We start from the raw sequence: 13729 nt of genomic DNA on the forward strand, positions 1-13729 counted from the left end.
GCAAGGAGCCATAGTATTGTAGCGAATGGCGGGGCAGGGAAGTGAACCCGGGTCGCTGGCGTGAAAAGCAAACACTCATTGCGCCAAAAGGGTTAAGCCACTTGGTGGGAATTGTGACATGGCTCATATATAGCGAGGATCGCTACACTGCCCCCTCCGAACAGGAAGGCACGTCCCCGTGCTTCAACTGCTCAGCCTCCTCACACATCCGGGCTGTGCTCTCCGATGGCTTCAAAGCCGCCATCCCACTTCTGACACCAGCATAGCAAACTGCAGGGTAGGGAAGCTGGCTTGAAAGGTCGCTGGCTTGAAAGGCAAACACCATACACATCGCGCTGACAGGGTTAACCCACTTGATGGGAATTGTAACATGGCTCACGTCCAGCATAAGGACCACTAGTGGGTTTTGTTCACTGTAAGCTACTCCCATTTGACCAAAGATATTATTATAGTCAGGAAACTAAAAGGTTTTCATGGATATTAGCCTTATCAAAAAATGCATTTTGTTCAAAAGAGTTTGACAAGTTTGGCTCTGAGGGTGAAAATGAAAGATAATTGGTTACAATTGTGATAGAGAAGGCTGTTAAGAAGCGATTCATTCTATACAAAGTCCTGAGCGCTTACTGAATCGGCAAAGCCTTGCCAATAGGAAGCCTTTTCAAACATCAGCTAACACTTTCACAGAACTATGAGAAAGTGACCTTGTGAAGGCTGAGATGCAGTGTTCCTGAACACACACACAAACACACAACCTCCTTGCCGTCATTTCAGCATGAACTTTTTGTGCCGTCCTGTTCGGCCTATCCTAATTTTATCCCAGATCGTGAGCTCTCCCTGCTCTCTCTCTCTCCCAGTGGACTAGCTTGCTGACATTTAAGATGTCCAATGAACAAGCATCTACAGTTCTCTGTTCGTCCTCCACGATAAAGGTGGAGAGAGGACACAAAGAATCAAGGAAAGACTACATTGCAAACTAGTGCAAGACAATACCCTGGCAGACAATGGGTGTCTTTAGACCACACAGAGCTTCAGCAAACACCATGTGCTGGTTTCCAGGATACAGATGAAGCCTTGTCCTGGACTAAAAAACATGGTCAATTGAGAATCTCCATAAAAATGGGTTAGTCCAGGACTAGGCTTCATCTGTGTCTGGGAAACCAGCCATTTGAGAAACGTTCAGGACTTTACTCAGTCTCAGGGGTCCTAGACTACAGGCTTAGTGTAAATTGGCAGACAAAGGAATAACGATTAAAAGTTGTGTACCCACAGGACCACTGAACGTCAGGCTGAAAGTGCTCCATCTTGAAAACTTGACTACTGACATGCAAAACTGTTTGGGATCGTATTAACAGTGGACTATTAAACAAACAAATACTAAGACAGTTTGAGTGAACCATCACAATAAACTTCTGGACACAACCCAAATTAGGAAGGGTTTTGGTATAGTTTGCTTCCGTTTGGTGACTATCTTCTGCCACTATTAGGCTGAGTTTACACAGGCAGCCCAATTCAGATCTTCTGCATATCTGATACCTATTTGAACTTCTCCCTAATGTGTAAACAGCAACAACAACAAAAACACATGGAATCTGATCTTTTGACTTCCGATTTATAGCACCAATCCTGATACAAACCCCATCCTCCATATGCGACCTCTGTCCGGAAGCTCAGATCAGATGTTTTTGCTCCGAAGTGCTCTTTTGTGTGTTTTTTTTGCACAGTACCTTCTGTTACCGTGACAACCACCCCAACATTTAAAATGAACATTGCATCTGTGTGCTGGTTCAGAGCCTACATTAGTGTGAATACGCAAATCTGATATGGGTCACATGTAAATCTGAGTGTGGACTTTCAGAAAAAAAGGCTGGATATAGGATGAAAATCAGTTTTGGGTTCTTAGGGTGGCTGTGTAAACACAGCCTTAGGCTAAACAGCATATTCTTATGCATTATTCAAGTTTGGAAAGTGATTTGAACCCTACATGTCAAATGACGTCAGTTGAGCTATTAACCTGTAGTTTCCTTACAGGGTTTAGTGGGTGTGGAAAAGAGGACCACAACAAGCAGAACCACAGGGTTGCGTTCAATACGGCATGTAACTCAAAACATTTGGTGCCTGATGAACACGGCCCTGGTATCATAGCACTGGTTACATGTGAAAGGACTCCCTTTGCTGCCACTGAGTGTAATTTAACTTTATTTAACTAATTGACAAGCTCGGGTATTGCAGTGAAAGTCAGTTGAATCTCTGGGGTAAATTTGGACCTGATTAGATGGAAACTGAGTTACGTTCTGCTAATTAAAAGAGGCATATTAATTTGTGGTGAATGACTGTGAACCTTCACAATTAAGCTACAAGTATACAGTACATGTCTAGCTAATATAGCTTCAGGATATTATTTAGGGATTTTAATGTTTCTTTAAAAATGTCTTCCCTCTTGCTAAAACATCTGGTCAATTATTTTTGAAGTGTTTGTCTGACATTCAGTCAAGGCAATGCGGTTCTGACTGCTATATAGCTCAGTTGGTAAGAGCATGAAGCAAGCAACATCCAGGATTAGGTTGTGGGTTCAACTCCTGCAGGGAATGACATACACAAAGTGTAAGGTGCTTTGGATAACAGTGTCTGGTTAGAGGCATATACTGTTATATAAGGCAACGGTCAGACTATTTGTGATCTCTCTCAATGTAGAGAGGAAATAGTTTAAATGTTTTACATGTGAACTGACATTTTGATTTTGCTCAGATACAAGCAGGTCTAAAAGTATTGAGCGTCTGACAAAGATTCTTCTGGGGAATTGCATTGAAGTATTGTGTTCCTCTACCGCCATCTTCTGTATACAGAGGGCCATTACAAAGTGCAGTCTGACTGCTCTTTTCTCAGTGGAATTATAGCAGTAGATATCCACTGCCTGCTGTGGGTAGGTTTTTGACTTAAAGCTCTCTTGTGCTTAGCTCATTCATCCACAAGTCAGCCTGAGGTATGAATGATACTGCAAATCAAATCAATCCATCAAATAGATTCATGAAATGGAGTAAATATTCACAAAAAAAGGGGTTGCCACATAGCACCTTTATTTTCTAGTAAGGAGTGGAACATTTTCTCCCATCTTTCAAGGTTCCTCAGTTATGCATACCCAAGAGCACAGCTATACAAAATAAATAGAGTTAGTCGACAAATGACCTCTCAAACAGGAGACAAACATCGCAGTGTTTCTATAGTTTCAAGATATATGAATTGTGTGTTCGCTAAATATTTGCTCCAAAGCTATAGTTAATCACAAGACAAGATATTTGTCAGTGTTTTGAAAAGTCTTGTGGTAGAGCATTTCTACACAGACATGATTATTTGATTGCTGGTACAGTATTACTACACAGTTCACGTCACCATATTCCCTACATAGTGCACTACTTTTGACCAGAGGCCTACTATATAGGGAATAGGTAGGGTGCAATTTAAGATGAAACCAATGAGATTATTTGATTTCTGTTCTATCCTGTAGTTTCACTGGGTTGGTGCTAACCAGAGGCTAACTTCTGTGTTAACTACAGTCAACAATAGATAACATAAAATACTTAAAAGGAAAGAAATATAAAAGAGCAAATTGCATGGTTGTGTTGGCTAAATACACATATAGTGCTTAATCTGAACTACAAAACTGGACAAAAGCCCGAATAGAACGCAAATTAATTCAGACCAGGGTTCTCCAACTCTGCTCCTGAAGAGCTACCCTCCGATAGTTCCACAAACGGGTTTGTGGGAACCTAACTGGATTCCCCTTATCAACCAGATAATTATTAGGATCACGTGTACTAGATTAGGGTTGCAGAGAAACCTACTGGACAGTAGCTCTCCAGGAACAGGGTTGCAGAGAAACCCACTGGAGAGTAGCTCTCCAGGAACAGGGTTGCAGAGAAACCTACTGGAGAGTAGCTCTCCAGGAACAGGGTTGGAGAGAAACCCACTGGAGAGTAGCTCTCCAGGAACAGGGTTGCAGAGAAACCCACTGGAGAGTAGCTCTCCAGGAACAGGGTTGCAGAGAAACCTACTGGAGAGTAGCTCTCCAGGAACAGGGTTGGAGAGAAACCCACTGGAGAGTAGCTCTCCAGGAACAGGGTTGGAGAGAAACCCACTGGAGAGTAGCTCTCCAGGAACAGGGTTGGAGAGAAACCCACTGGAGAGTAGCACTCCAGGAACAGGGTTGGAGAGATACCCAGTGGACAGTAGCTCTTCAGGAACAGGGTTGGAGAGAAACCCGCTGGACAGTAGCTCTCCAGGAACAGGGTTGGAGAGAAACCCACTGGACAGTAGCTCTCCAGGAACAGGGTTGGAGAGAAGCCCAGTGGACAGTAGCTCTCCAGGAACAGGGTTGGAGAGAAACCCACTGGACAGTAGCTCTTCAGGAACAGGGTTGGAGAGAAACCCACTGGAGAGTAGCACTCCAGGAACAGGGTTGGAGAGATACCCAGTGGACAGTAGCTCTCCGGGAACAGGGTTGGAGAGAAACCCAGTGGACAGTAGCTCTCCGGGAACAGGGTTGGATAGAAACCCAGTGGAGAGTAGCTCTCCAGGAACAGGGTTGGAGAGAAACCCAGTGGACAGTAGCTCTCCAGGAACAGGGTTGGAGAGAAACCCACTGGACAGTAGCTCTCCAGGAACAGGGTTGGAGAGAAGCCCAGTGGACAGTAGCTCTCCAGGAACAGGTTTGGAGAGAAACCCACTGGACAGTAGCTCTTCAGGAACAGGGTTGGAGAGAAACCCAGTGGACAGTAGCTCTTCAGGAACAGGGTTGGAGAGAAACCTACTGGAGAGTAGCTCTTCAGGAACAGGGTTGAAGAGAAACCCACTGGACAGTAGCTCTCCAGGAACAGAGTTGGAGAGAAACCCAGTGGACAGTAGCTCTTCAGGAACAGGGTTGGAGAGAAACCCACTGGACAGTAGCTCTCCAGGAACAGAGTTGGAGAGAAACCCAGTGGACAGTAGCTCTCCAGGAACAGAGTTGGAGAGAAACCCAGTGGACAGTAGCTCTCCGGGAACAGGGTTGGATAGAAACCCAGTGGACAGTAACTCTCCAGGAACAGGGTTGGAGAGCCCTGATTTAGACTACATCATCAATACATTCATGATTGTCCTGCATCTCCCTCTAGTAAGATAACTCATGCAGTTGTATTCACCAGGACATTCAAGATCAGTTGCAGAAAAAAAAACACATGCATAAGATGTCTGAAAACAGGCAAATCATACCACAAGCCAAACGTCACAAGCGTGCACTTGTATCTGGTAGACTCGAGTACGTAGTAGAAAAAAACTAAATGTAGGTATTTATAGTTAACTATGTTTGACATTTTGTATTATTTTGACTATTCTATGACGTACGGATTGCAGTTGCAAGATTGCATAACAACACACACTTTGGAGTCTTTATATTTAGGGCCGTAATGACCCTTTCTAAAAGATGGTAGCATATAATGAGATGTACAGGGTTTCCAAGCAGCAGTCACGTGATGAAAACACATTTACAGGTGCCTTACATACTAACGTTTGGTTCAAGGATGGAAAACTCAGGCCTCATACTTGGGGTCTGACAAGGAAAACCTCCAGACCTAAGTCAAAGGTTATATGGAGTTAGGCTTCTGGGGATTTTATTTGTCAGGAGTAAGCCCTAACCCTACACATAGGCCTAGCCAGGGATCTGCTATGCTTTAAGGGATGGCACAGAAAAATACCTTTATCACACACAACCTTGGACAAAATCCTTTCACATTGATAGCTGCCCTTTCTTATTCAACTGCGAGCCAAAAGCAAGAGCATTATTGAACAGACTGCAGTAGTGCCATTAAGAATGAGAAAATACATGTATGGCTTTATTCATGTACAGTTTAAAACAACCCCCTTTTTTTCCTGTTCATTCCAGCCTGTTACGTCGTCTGAGCCCAGTTGTAGGCATTTCTTCTGGAATGCTCTGGGCAAGGCCCATGTCCTCAATGTTTGTCTCACAAGAATCGTCCAAGGAGGGCATGTCCTCCTCAGCATCGGTCGCTGAGTACTCATCCTTGGATTCAGGGTGCTGCTGGTGGTGGACTGGCTCCTCCTCTTTCACGACACCACTTTGATCGTCTTCCGCAGGAGCGACCACCTCTGGCGAGGTGTCGCTGTGGGCTGCCAGAGACTCGATGAGGTCATCCAGGTTCCTCTCGCACTGCGGCTCTGAAAGACAGAAAAGGGAAAAGTTGCGACCGTGCGCCACAGTCACCGCAAATAGACACCCCATTTCAGGATGGTGTGTTTGAGTCATGATGTCAATACTGCTCATGTGGATCATGTATGATGGGGTGTGTGACTGGCTGCCCAGCTCATTTAGCCCCCCCAAAAATGTGTTTGTTCACTGTAAAAAAAATAGTCAGAAAGTTACTTTTTGGAGCTGAATGCCAAACCATTCAGGAGAGAGAGGTGCTACAACCTGGCCCATTTTGGATACCATACCAAGAAAACCAGAGTAATATCAAATAGGGAACACGACAGAATACATTTAAAATGTGTCTTTTTTTTTCTTGCAACGGAAAACAAAATAGTTTATTTTTATCCAGGGGCCTCATTTATCAATTGTGCTGAATTTCAAACTAATTCTGGGCACGTGGAGATCCTAGAATTTGCGTACGCAACAAATTGTGGAGGTGTTGCCAGAATGTTTTAATCTTTTTACAGTGACTTTTTCAAACTAAACATGCGAGACCCAAACTGCGAATTCCGCAAGATTGACTGTCTATTTGAGAAATGTTAAACTAAGTGCTACAGCCCACACTGCTTCAACACAAAAGACCAACTGTTGTTCAATATTATGTTTCTATCTCCTGCCTTGGTATAGGCTCTGAGATGAAACATGTTATGAGGTCACACTCCTGCACGGTAATACTCCATAGCCTACTGTTAAATACTTGAAATAGCCTAGGCTGCCAGTCTATTTCCTGTCAGGTAGCTTAACTATTGAAAGGTAATTATTTGTCCTATTGTAGCAGGAATAAACCATTCACGTCAGAAAAGGACAGATGTCCTGCAATATGATTGATTTGCATAATAAATATACAAGCCCAGCGATCTCCTTACCAACGGAAAATCTGTTTCATCATTACGCTTCGTGTTTATCAGCATTGTTAGTAATTACAGTAATTACAGTGTCACCAAGCAACGCAGCTTCCACAAAATAACAATATTTGCTTGCAATACAATTCTTCAACGACTAGAAGTTGTGTGTAGGCAGAGTCTGAGGTGTGTGTGGAGATACGTACACTTTCCTGTCAAGTTCAAATATGATAAATACCAACCACAGCGGGGAAAAAACTTGCAGAACGTAAGGTTTAGTCTTTTTGTTTTGCGTACGCACCTTTGATAAATGAAACCCAAAGTAGTCCCTATTTGTCTGTTTTCTTCCATTTGGTGCCTAATGAACATGTCCCAGCAGGAGGTGGGGCCACATACCTTCAATGTTAAGGGGTGGGCAGTCCATGCCTCTCTTCTTCATCAGGTGGCGGATGGACTGGAGTTGGGACATGATCTCGTTCTTCTGTTCCTGGGCCACAGACTTGACACTGGAGAGGAGCGAAATGGCCAGGAGAGAGCAGGGTCACTGAGGACAGACCTCTGGGAAACGCAGGTTCAGTTTATAGCTCCGGGATGAAGTTTCTCTAGGGACAGATCTAGGATCAGCTTCCCCAATCCTAACCTTAACCATTAGTCAGGGAAATGCCAAACTGAGACTAAAAAATAATCGAGGTCTAGGCCCTAGGGTCCACTTCACCCAACACCCAGTTGATACAGAAATGTGCTTCGGTAAGACAATCTCCTATTTGGTGCCTAGTCAACACACCACAGAGTCTATTACCATAAACCCTCTTAGATTCAGCAGAGTCAATAGTGTCAACAGTTTATCAAGACCATGCAACGTCCCCTAATAACTGCTATTACTACCTGGTCTGGATAAACTGCTCTTAATCACGACGGACATGTATTTATTTACATGGGGTATTATTTACTGAGCAATATTACACAGAAACAGAAGACAAACTGGAGCTCAGTGGTTTATGGGTCAGGTCAGTTGGCTTACTTACCAACTTGTCAATGGGTCAAGTTGGGTGAGAATGGAGTTGAGCATCTTCTCTGTTTGCGCTAGCCGCTGCTCCAGCTCTGTAAGCTGATTCTCTATGGAAGGAGACAAAGCCACCATGTAAAACAAACAGCTGGTTCTCTATGGAAAGAGACAAAGCCACCATGTAAAACAAACAGCTGATTCTCTATGGAAAGAGACAAAGCCACCATGTAAAACAAACAGCTGATTCTCTATGGAAGGAGACAAAGCCACCATGTAAAACAAACAGCTGATTCTCTATGGAAGGAGACAAAGCCACCATGTAAAACAAACAGCTGATTCTCTATGGAAGGAGACAAAGCCACCATGTAAAACAAACAGCTGATTCTCTATGGAAGGAGACAAAGCCACCATGTAAAACAAACAGCTGATTCTCTATGGAAGGAGACAAAGCCACCATGTAAAACAAACAGCTGGTTCTCTATGGAAGGAGACAAAGCCACCATGTAAAACAAACAGCTGGTTCTCTATGGAAGGAGACAAAGCCACCATGTAAAACAAACAGCTGATTCTCTATGGAAGGAGACAAAGCCACCATGTAAAACAAACAGCTGGTTCTCTATGGAAGGAGACAAAGCCACCATGTAAAACAAACAGCTGATTCTCTATGGAAGGAGACAAAGCCACCATGTAAAACAAACAGCTGGTTCTCTATGGAAGGAGACAAAGCCACCATGTAAAACAAACAGCTGATTCTCTATGGAAGGAGACAAAGCCACCATGTAAAACAAACAGCTGGTTCTCTATGGAAGGAGACAAAGCCACCATGTAAAACAAACAGCTGGTTCTCTATGGAAGGAGACAAAGCCACCATGTAAAACAAACAGCTGATTCTCTATGGAAGGAGACAAAGCCACCATGTAAAACAAACAGCTGGTTCTCTATGGAAGGAGACAAAGCCACCATGTAAAACAAACAGCTGGTTCTCTATGGAAGGAGACAAAGCCACCATGTAAAACAAACAGCTGGTTCTCTATGGAAGGAGACAAAGCCACCATGTAAAACAAACAGCTGGTTCTCTATGGAAGGAGACAAAGCCACCATGTAAAACAAACAGCTGGTTCTCTATGGAAGGAGACAAAGCCACCATGTAAAACAAACAGCTGGTTCTCTATGGAAGGAGACAAAGCCACCATGTAAAACAAACAGCTGGTTCTCTATGGAAAGAGACAAACCACCACCATGTAAAAAAGCATCTGCATGATGGGTAAGATAAACATAGGTATGCAAACAGACTCTTGTGGTACACCACATGGACACAGCACACACCTGTCTCCTCCGACTTCTTGGGACCTTTGGCATCCTTATTCTTTTGGGCTTGGGAGTCATCTGCAGACTTGATCTTAGAGATAGAAGGGAGATATCAAAAGTCTGAGCCGTATGTGTGTTTAGTCCACTCAGGCTCAGACTGACAGTATTACCATAGTTCACACAATCACGTTTGCTCTGATTAGCAATCAACTTTACTCCAATCCCGCTGTCTGTCTGTCTGTCTGTCTGTGTCTGCATGCATGCATGTTTAGATATCCCCAAGCAACCCCATCACAATCATCACTGCTACAACGTTTTTCGATGGTGGAATTCCTGCTCCAGCCTATACCTTCAGAAATTTGTACGCTGCAAAGAGGCCGACTCCGATGGCGTAGAGCGGCATCAGCGTGAACACGTAGCCCTTGTTGCTGTTGGTTTTGTATTTGTCACCCTTCATCTCCTGCTCCATCATCACCTTCATCTGCTGCATGTTCTCCAGGGTCTGAGCTTTGTTCATGGAGCCAGGCGTGTTCTTGTTGACCGGCTGCCCTCTCACTGCACCTGGTCCTGGTCCCGCTGAGAAATAACGTGACAGAATTAGACGATGGTGATGATTATGATGAACAGGCCTATTCATGACAGTTGTCTTATTGCTAAATCCTTAAGAGGCTACGATGTTGCACACTTTTGCAAATAGACAGATATCTTGTTTTAAATAAGTTTGACAATTTTGAACATAGTAAAACGTGAGGCTACTAAACAAATATGCCACGGCAGGAGCAACACATTGCATAGGCTAGGCCTACACAATATGACGGTGCAGTCACATTGCCAATTCAAATACTATTTTAAAATTCATGCTACCTTTTCTGTTGTAGCGAGCATCAAAACCTCTTGTTTCCTTCGCTCCGGATCCTACGCCGAACATTCTAGGGAACACCACAAACGCAAACAACACCGCCGTAAATGCGACAACCACTTGCTGGGACGATGAGAAAACCATATCCTTCTGCACCGTAAAGCACCAGAACAGCGACGAAATCAACCGGAGCCTTTGGTCCAGACGTGCAACACCGAATCTTTAGCGTTTCTAGGCTATTACGCAGAAGGGAAACTGACTCATTGCCACTTCAAGCTGAAAACCACGTAAATCCTGTGCTGACTATTGAGGTACATATGAACGGTGCTGACTGAAGATAAACAGCTGCTTCTTCTTCGTCATCTTCTTCAGGATTTGGTTGACGGATCGCATCCAACTTTTAGGTGTATACACCGCCTCCTATTGTACTGGAGTGTGAGGCCAGTCACGGCCTATCTATTCTGATACAAATATATATGCAACATGTAAAGTGTCGGTCCCATGTTTCATGAGCTGAATTAAAAGATCCCAGAAATGTTCCGTAAGCACAACAAGTTTCAACTTTTGTGCACACATTTGTTTAAATCCCTGTTAGTTAACAGAGGAGGGGTTTCTCCTTTGCCAAGATAATCCATCCACCTGACAGGTATGGCATGTCAATAAGCTGATTAAAAAACATGCTCAATACACCGGTGCACCTTGTGCTGGGGAAAATAAAAGGCCACTCTAAAATATGCAGTTTTGTCACACAAAACATGCCACAAATGTCTCAAACAAATGTCTCAAGTTTTGAGGGAGTGTGCAATTGGCATGCTGACTGCAGGAATGTCCACCAGCGATGTTGCCAGATAATTGAAAGTGAATTTCTCTACCATAAGTCGCCTCCAACATCGTTTTAGAGAATTTGGCAGTGTGTCCAACCGGCCTCACAACTGCAGACCATATGTATGGCGTCGTGTGGGTGAGGGGTTTGTGGATGTTAACAAAGTGCACCATGGTGGCGGTGGGGTTAAGGTATGGACAGGCTTAAGCAATTGCATTTTATCGATTGCAATTTCGATGCACAAAGGTACCGTGATGAGATCCTGAGGCCCAGTGGTGTAAAGTACTTAAGTAAGAATACTTAAAAGTATTACTCAAGTAGTTTACTATTTATATTTTTACTTAACTACATTTCTAAAGAAATGTACTTTTTACTCACATTTTCCCTGACACCCAAAAGTACTCGTTACATTATGAATGCTTAGCAGGACAGGAAAATGGTCCAATTCACGCGCTTATCAAGAGAACCTCCCTGGTCATCCCTACTGCTCTGATCTGGAGGACTCACTAAAGACACTTAATTTGTAAATTATGTCTGAGTGTTGGAGTGTGCCCCTGGCTTTCCAGTAAATAAAAATAACAATGAACGGTGCCATCTAGTATGCTTATTATAAGGAATTTGAAATTATTTGTACTTTTACTTTTGATAATTAAGTATATTTTAGCAATTACATTTACTTTTGATAGTTAAGTATATTTAAAACCAAATACTTTTAGACTTTTACTCAAGTAGTATTTTATTGGGTGACTCACTTTTACTTGAGTCATTTTCTATTAAGGTATCTTTACTCAAGTATGACAATTGGGTAGCTTTTCCACCAATGTATTATCATGCCATTCATCTGCCGCCATCACCTCGTCATCACAGCATCACACTGCATGGCCCCATGTCACAAGGATCAGCACATAATTCCTGGAAGCTGAACTTCACACAGCCATTGAAGAGGAGTTGGACTACATTCCACAGGCCACAATCAACATCCTGATCAACTCGATGCGAATGAGATGTGTTGCGCTGCGTGAGGCAAATTGTGGTCAGAACAGATCCTGACTGCTTCTCTGATCCACGCCCATGGCTTTTTTTTTTTTAAAGGTATCTGTGACCAACAGATGCATATCTGCATCCCCAGTCATGTGAAATCCATAGATTAGGGCCTAATTTATTTATTTCAATTGACTGATTTCCTTATGAACTGTAACTCAGTCAAATCTTGGAAATCGTTGCACGGTGCGTTTATATATTTTTTACATTATTACCTTCATTAGTCCTCTTCCTCTAAGGATGTGAAATCTAGCCCTAGACACCACCACCTACACTCATTAAAAACCCACTGCCCCATTCCACTACTTTCACCCTATCTGCTCCTGCACCATGCCAACGGCCTGGGAGGACGGGACACCAGCCCTCAACACACCCTGGAACTCTTCTGAAGTCACATTTCATATAGCCAAATATGTCTCTGCAGCTGCCACCACAACATCTATTTTCTGTGATTTACGTTTCATTTCTGTGGTACAGTTGATAACCATTGATATGAACGCTAAGAAGCCAACCTTACTGAAGCATAAATCACTCGTTGGCCTATCCCTCCCTCTGTGCTGGCACAAGTTTCCTACTCACCTCCTTCCTACACACTGCTGCAACATGACCATAAACGCAAGATTAACAGCTCTTATTGTGTGACTTCCTTGATTGAGAATATGTTTATTAATGCGGCTTCTTCAGTTACTGGAGTTGAGTTAACCTAGTGAATGTTACTGCCACCCATTGACCTGGAGTGAAACACACACACACACACACACACACACACACACACACACACACACACACACACACACACACACACACACACACACACACACACACACACAAAACTAGTTCATCCACTTCTTTGTTAACAATAGTCCTAGATCGCACATTGTTTAATTATGATATCTTAGAACATTTTAACAGGATGATTTAATAATATTGAATTTCGCCCAAATCCAAATCCAGTCAGGATGTTCCCCTGCACTACTTGGCCAACTCACAATAGAAGTAAATACAAGAAAATCTGATAGCTGCTACTTGGAAGGATTAACTACAGAAAGGAATTTGAATGTAACCTGACTCTTTATCATCAAACCCACGGGCCCTTTGGAGAAGGTGATAGATAATTAGGGCTACAGACTGGTGACAGACATCTCTGGAATAGGTTGCTTACATACAGGTTTTTGATACCATTTATACTCTTTCAACTATAACCACGCTGAAATGTGCAGACTGACTGAACTTAGATTGCTTCAACACAGATTTTTGCAACCATTCATACTTTATACACTGTAACGCTTGTTGTATCCCCATTCATTTCAAAGATGGAATGCAGGCTTCAACATTCTTAACTGAAATCGCTGCCACAGAACTTACAGGTTGTTGAAACTAAAACATTTTGAGAGCTTAAAAAGACATTCTATGGCTTATAATGTTATAGTACTCACTCTAGCCTACAATACTACTCCATTATAACCCATTATAATAACTCCACACCTACAAACCACCCCAAAACAACTCACTTTAACTAACCCATAGCTAATGACAACCCTATTACTACCACTACTACTTTTAATTCACAACCTTCAATACTTCCCTGCATGTCAGGCACTGCTTCATGACA

General features: G+C 43.1%; 1 protein-coding gene across 1 annotated transcript; it reads right to left on the bottom strand.

Moving 5' to 3' along the window:
- Positions 1-5836: 5836 nt before the first annotated feature.
- On the bottom strand, positions 5837-10606 carry LOC145850135 (uncharacterized). Its single transcript, XM_082977801.1, has 6 exons — positions 10259-10606; positions 9744-9970; positions 9413-9485; positions 8106-8196; positions 7477-7586; positions 5837-6207 (listed from the first exon to the last, which is right to left on the bottom strand). Exons 1-6 carry the CDS (start codon positions 10395-10397, stop codon positions 5906-5908), a joined length of 942 nt encoding a protein of 313 aa, XP_082833927.1. The 5' UTR covers positions 10398-10606; the 3' UTR covers positions 5837-5905.
- Between the last annotated feature and the right edge of the window lie 3123 nt (positions 10607-13729).

Source organism: Salmo salar, chromosome 07 (genome assembly GCF_965601325.2).
Source record: "Salmo salar chromosome 07, fSalSal1, whole genome shotgun sequence".
Lineage (NCBI taxonomy): Eukaryota > Metazoa > Chordata > Actinopteri > Salmoniformes > Salmonidae > Salmo > Salmo salar.

Bases quoted from the DNA above. Each gene is read 5' to 3' on its own strand.
- LOC145850135 (XM_082977801.1), bottom strand. From the start codon at position 10,397: ATGGTTTTCTCATCGTCCCAGCAAGTGGTTGTCGCATTTACGGCGGTG. The intron at 8,197-9,412 runs GTGTGTGCTGTG...CTCCTTCCATAG, and splicing joins CAAGAAGTCGGAGGAGACAG to AGAATCAGCTTACAGAGCTG. The intron at 6,208-7,476 runs GTATGTGGCCCC...TCTGTCTTTCAG, and splicing joins CCCACCCCTTAACATTGAAG to AGCCGCAGTGCGAGAGGAAC.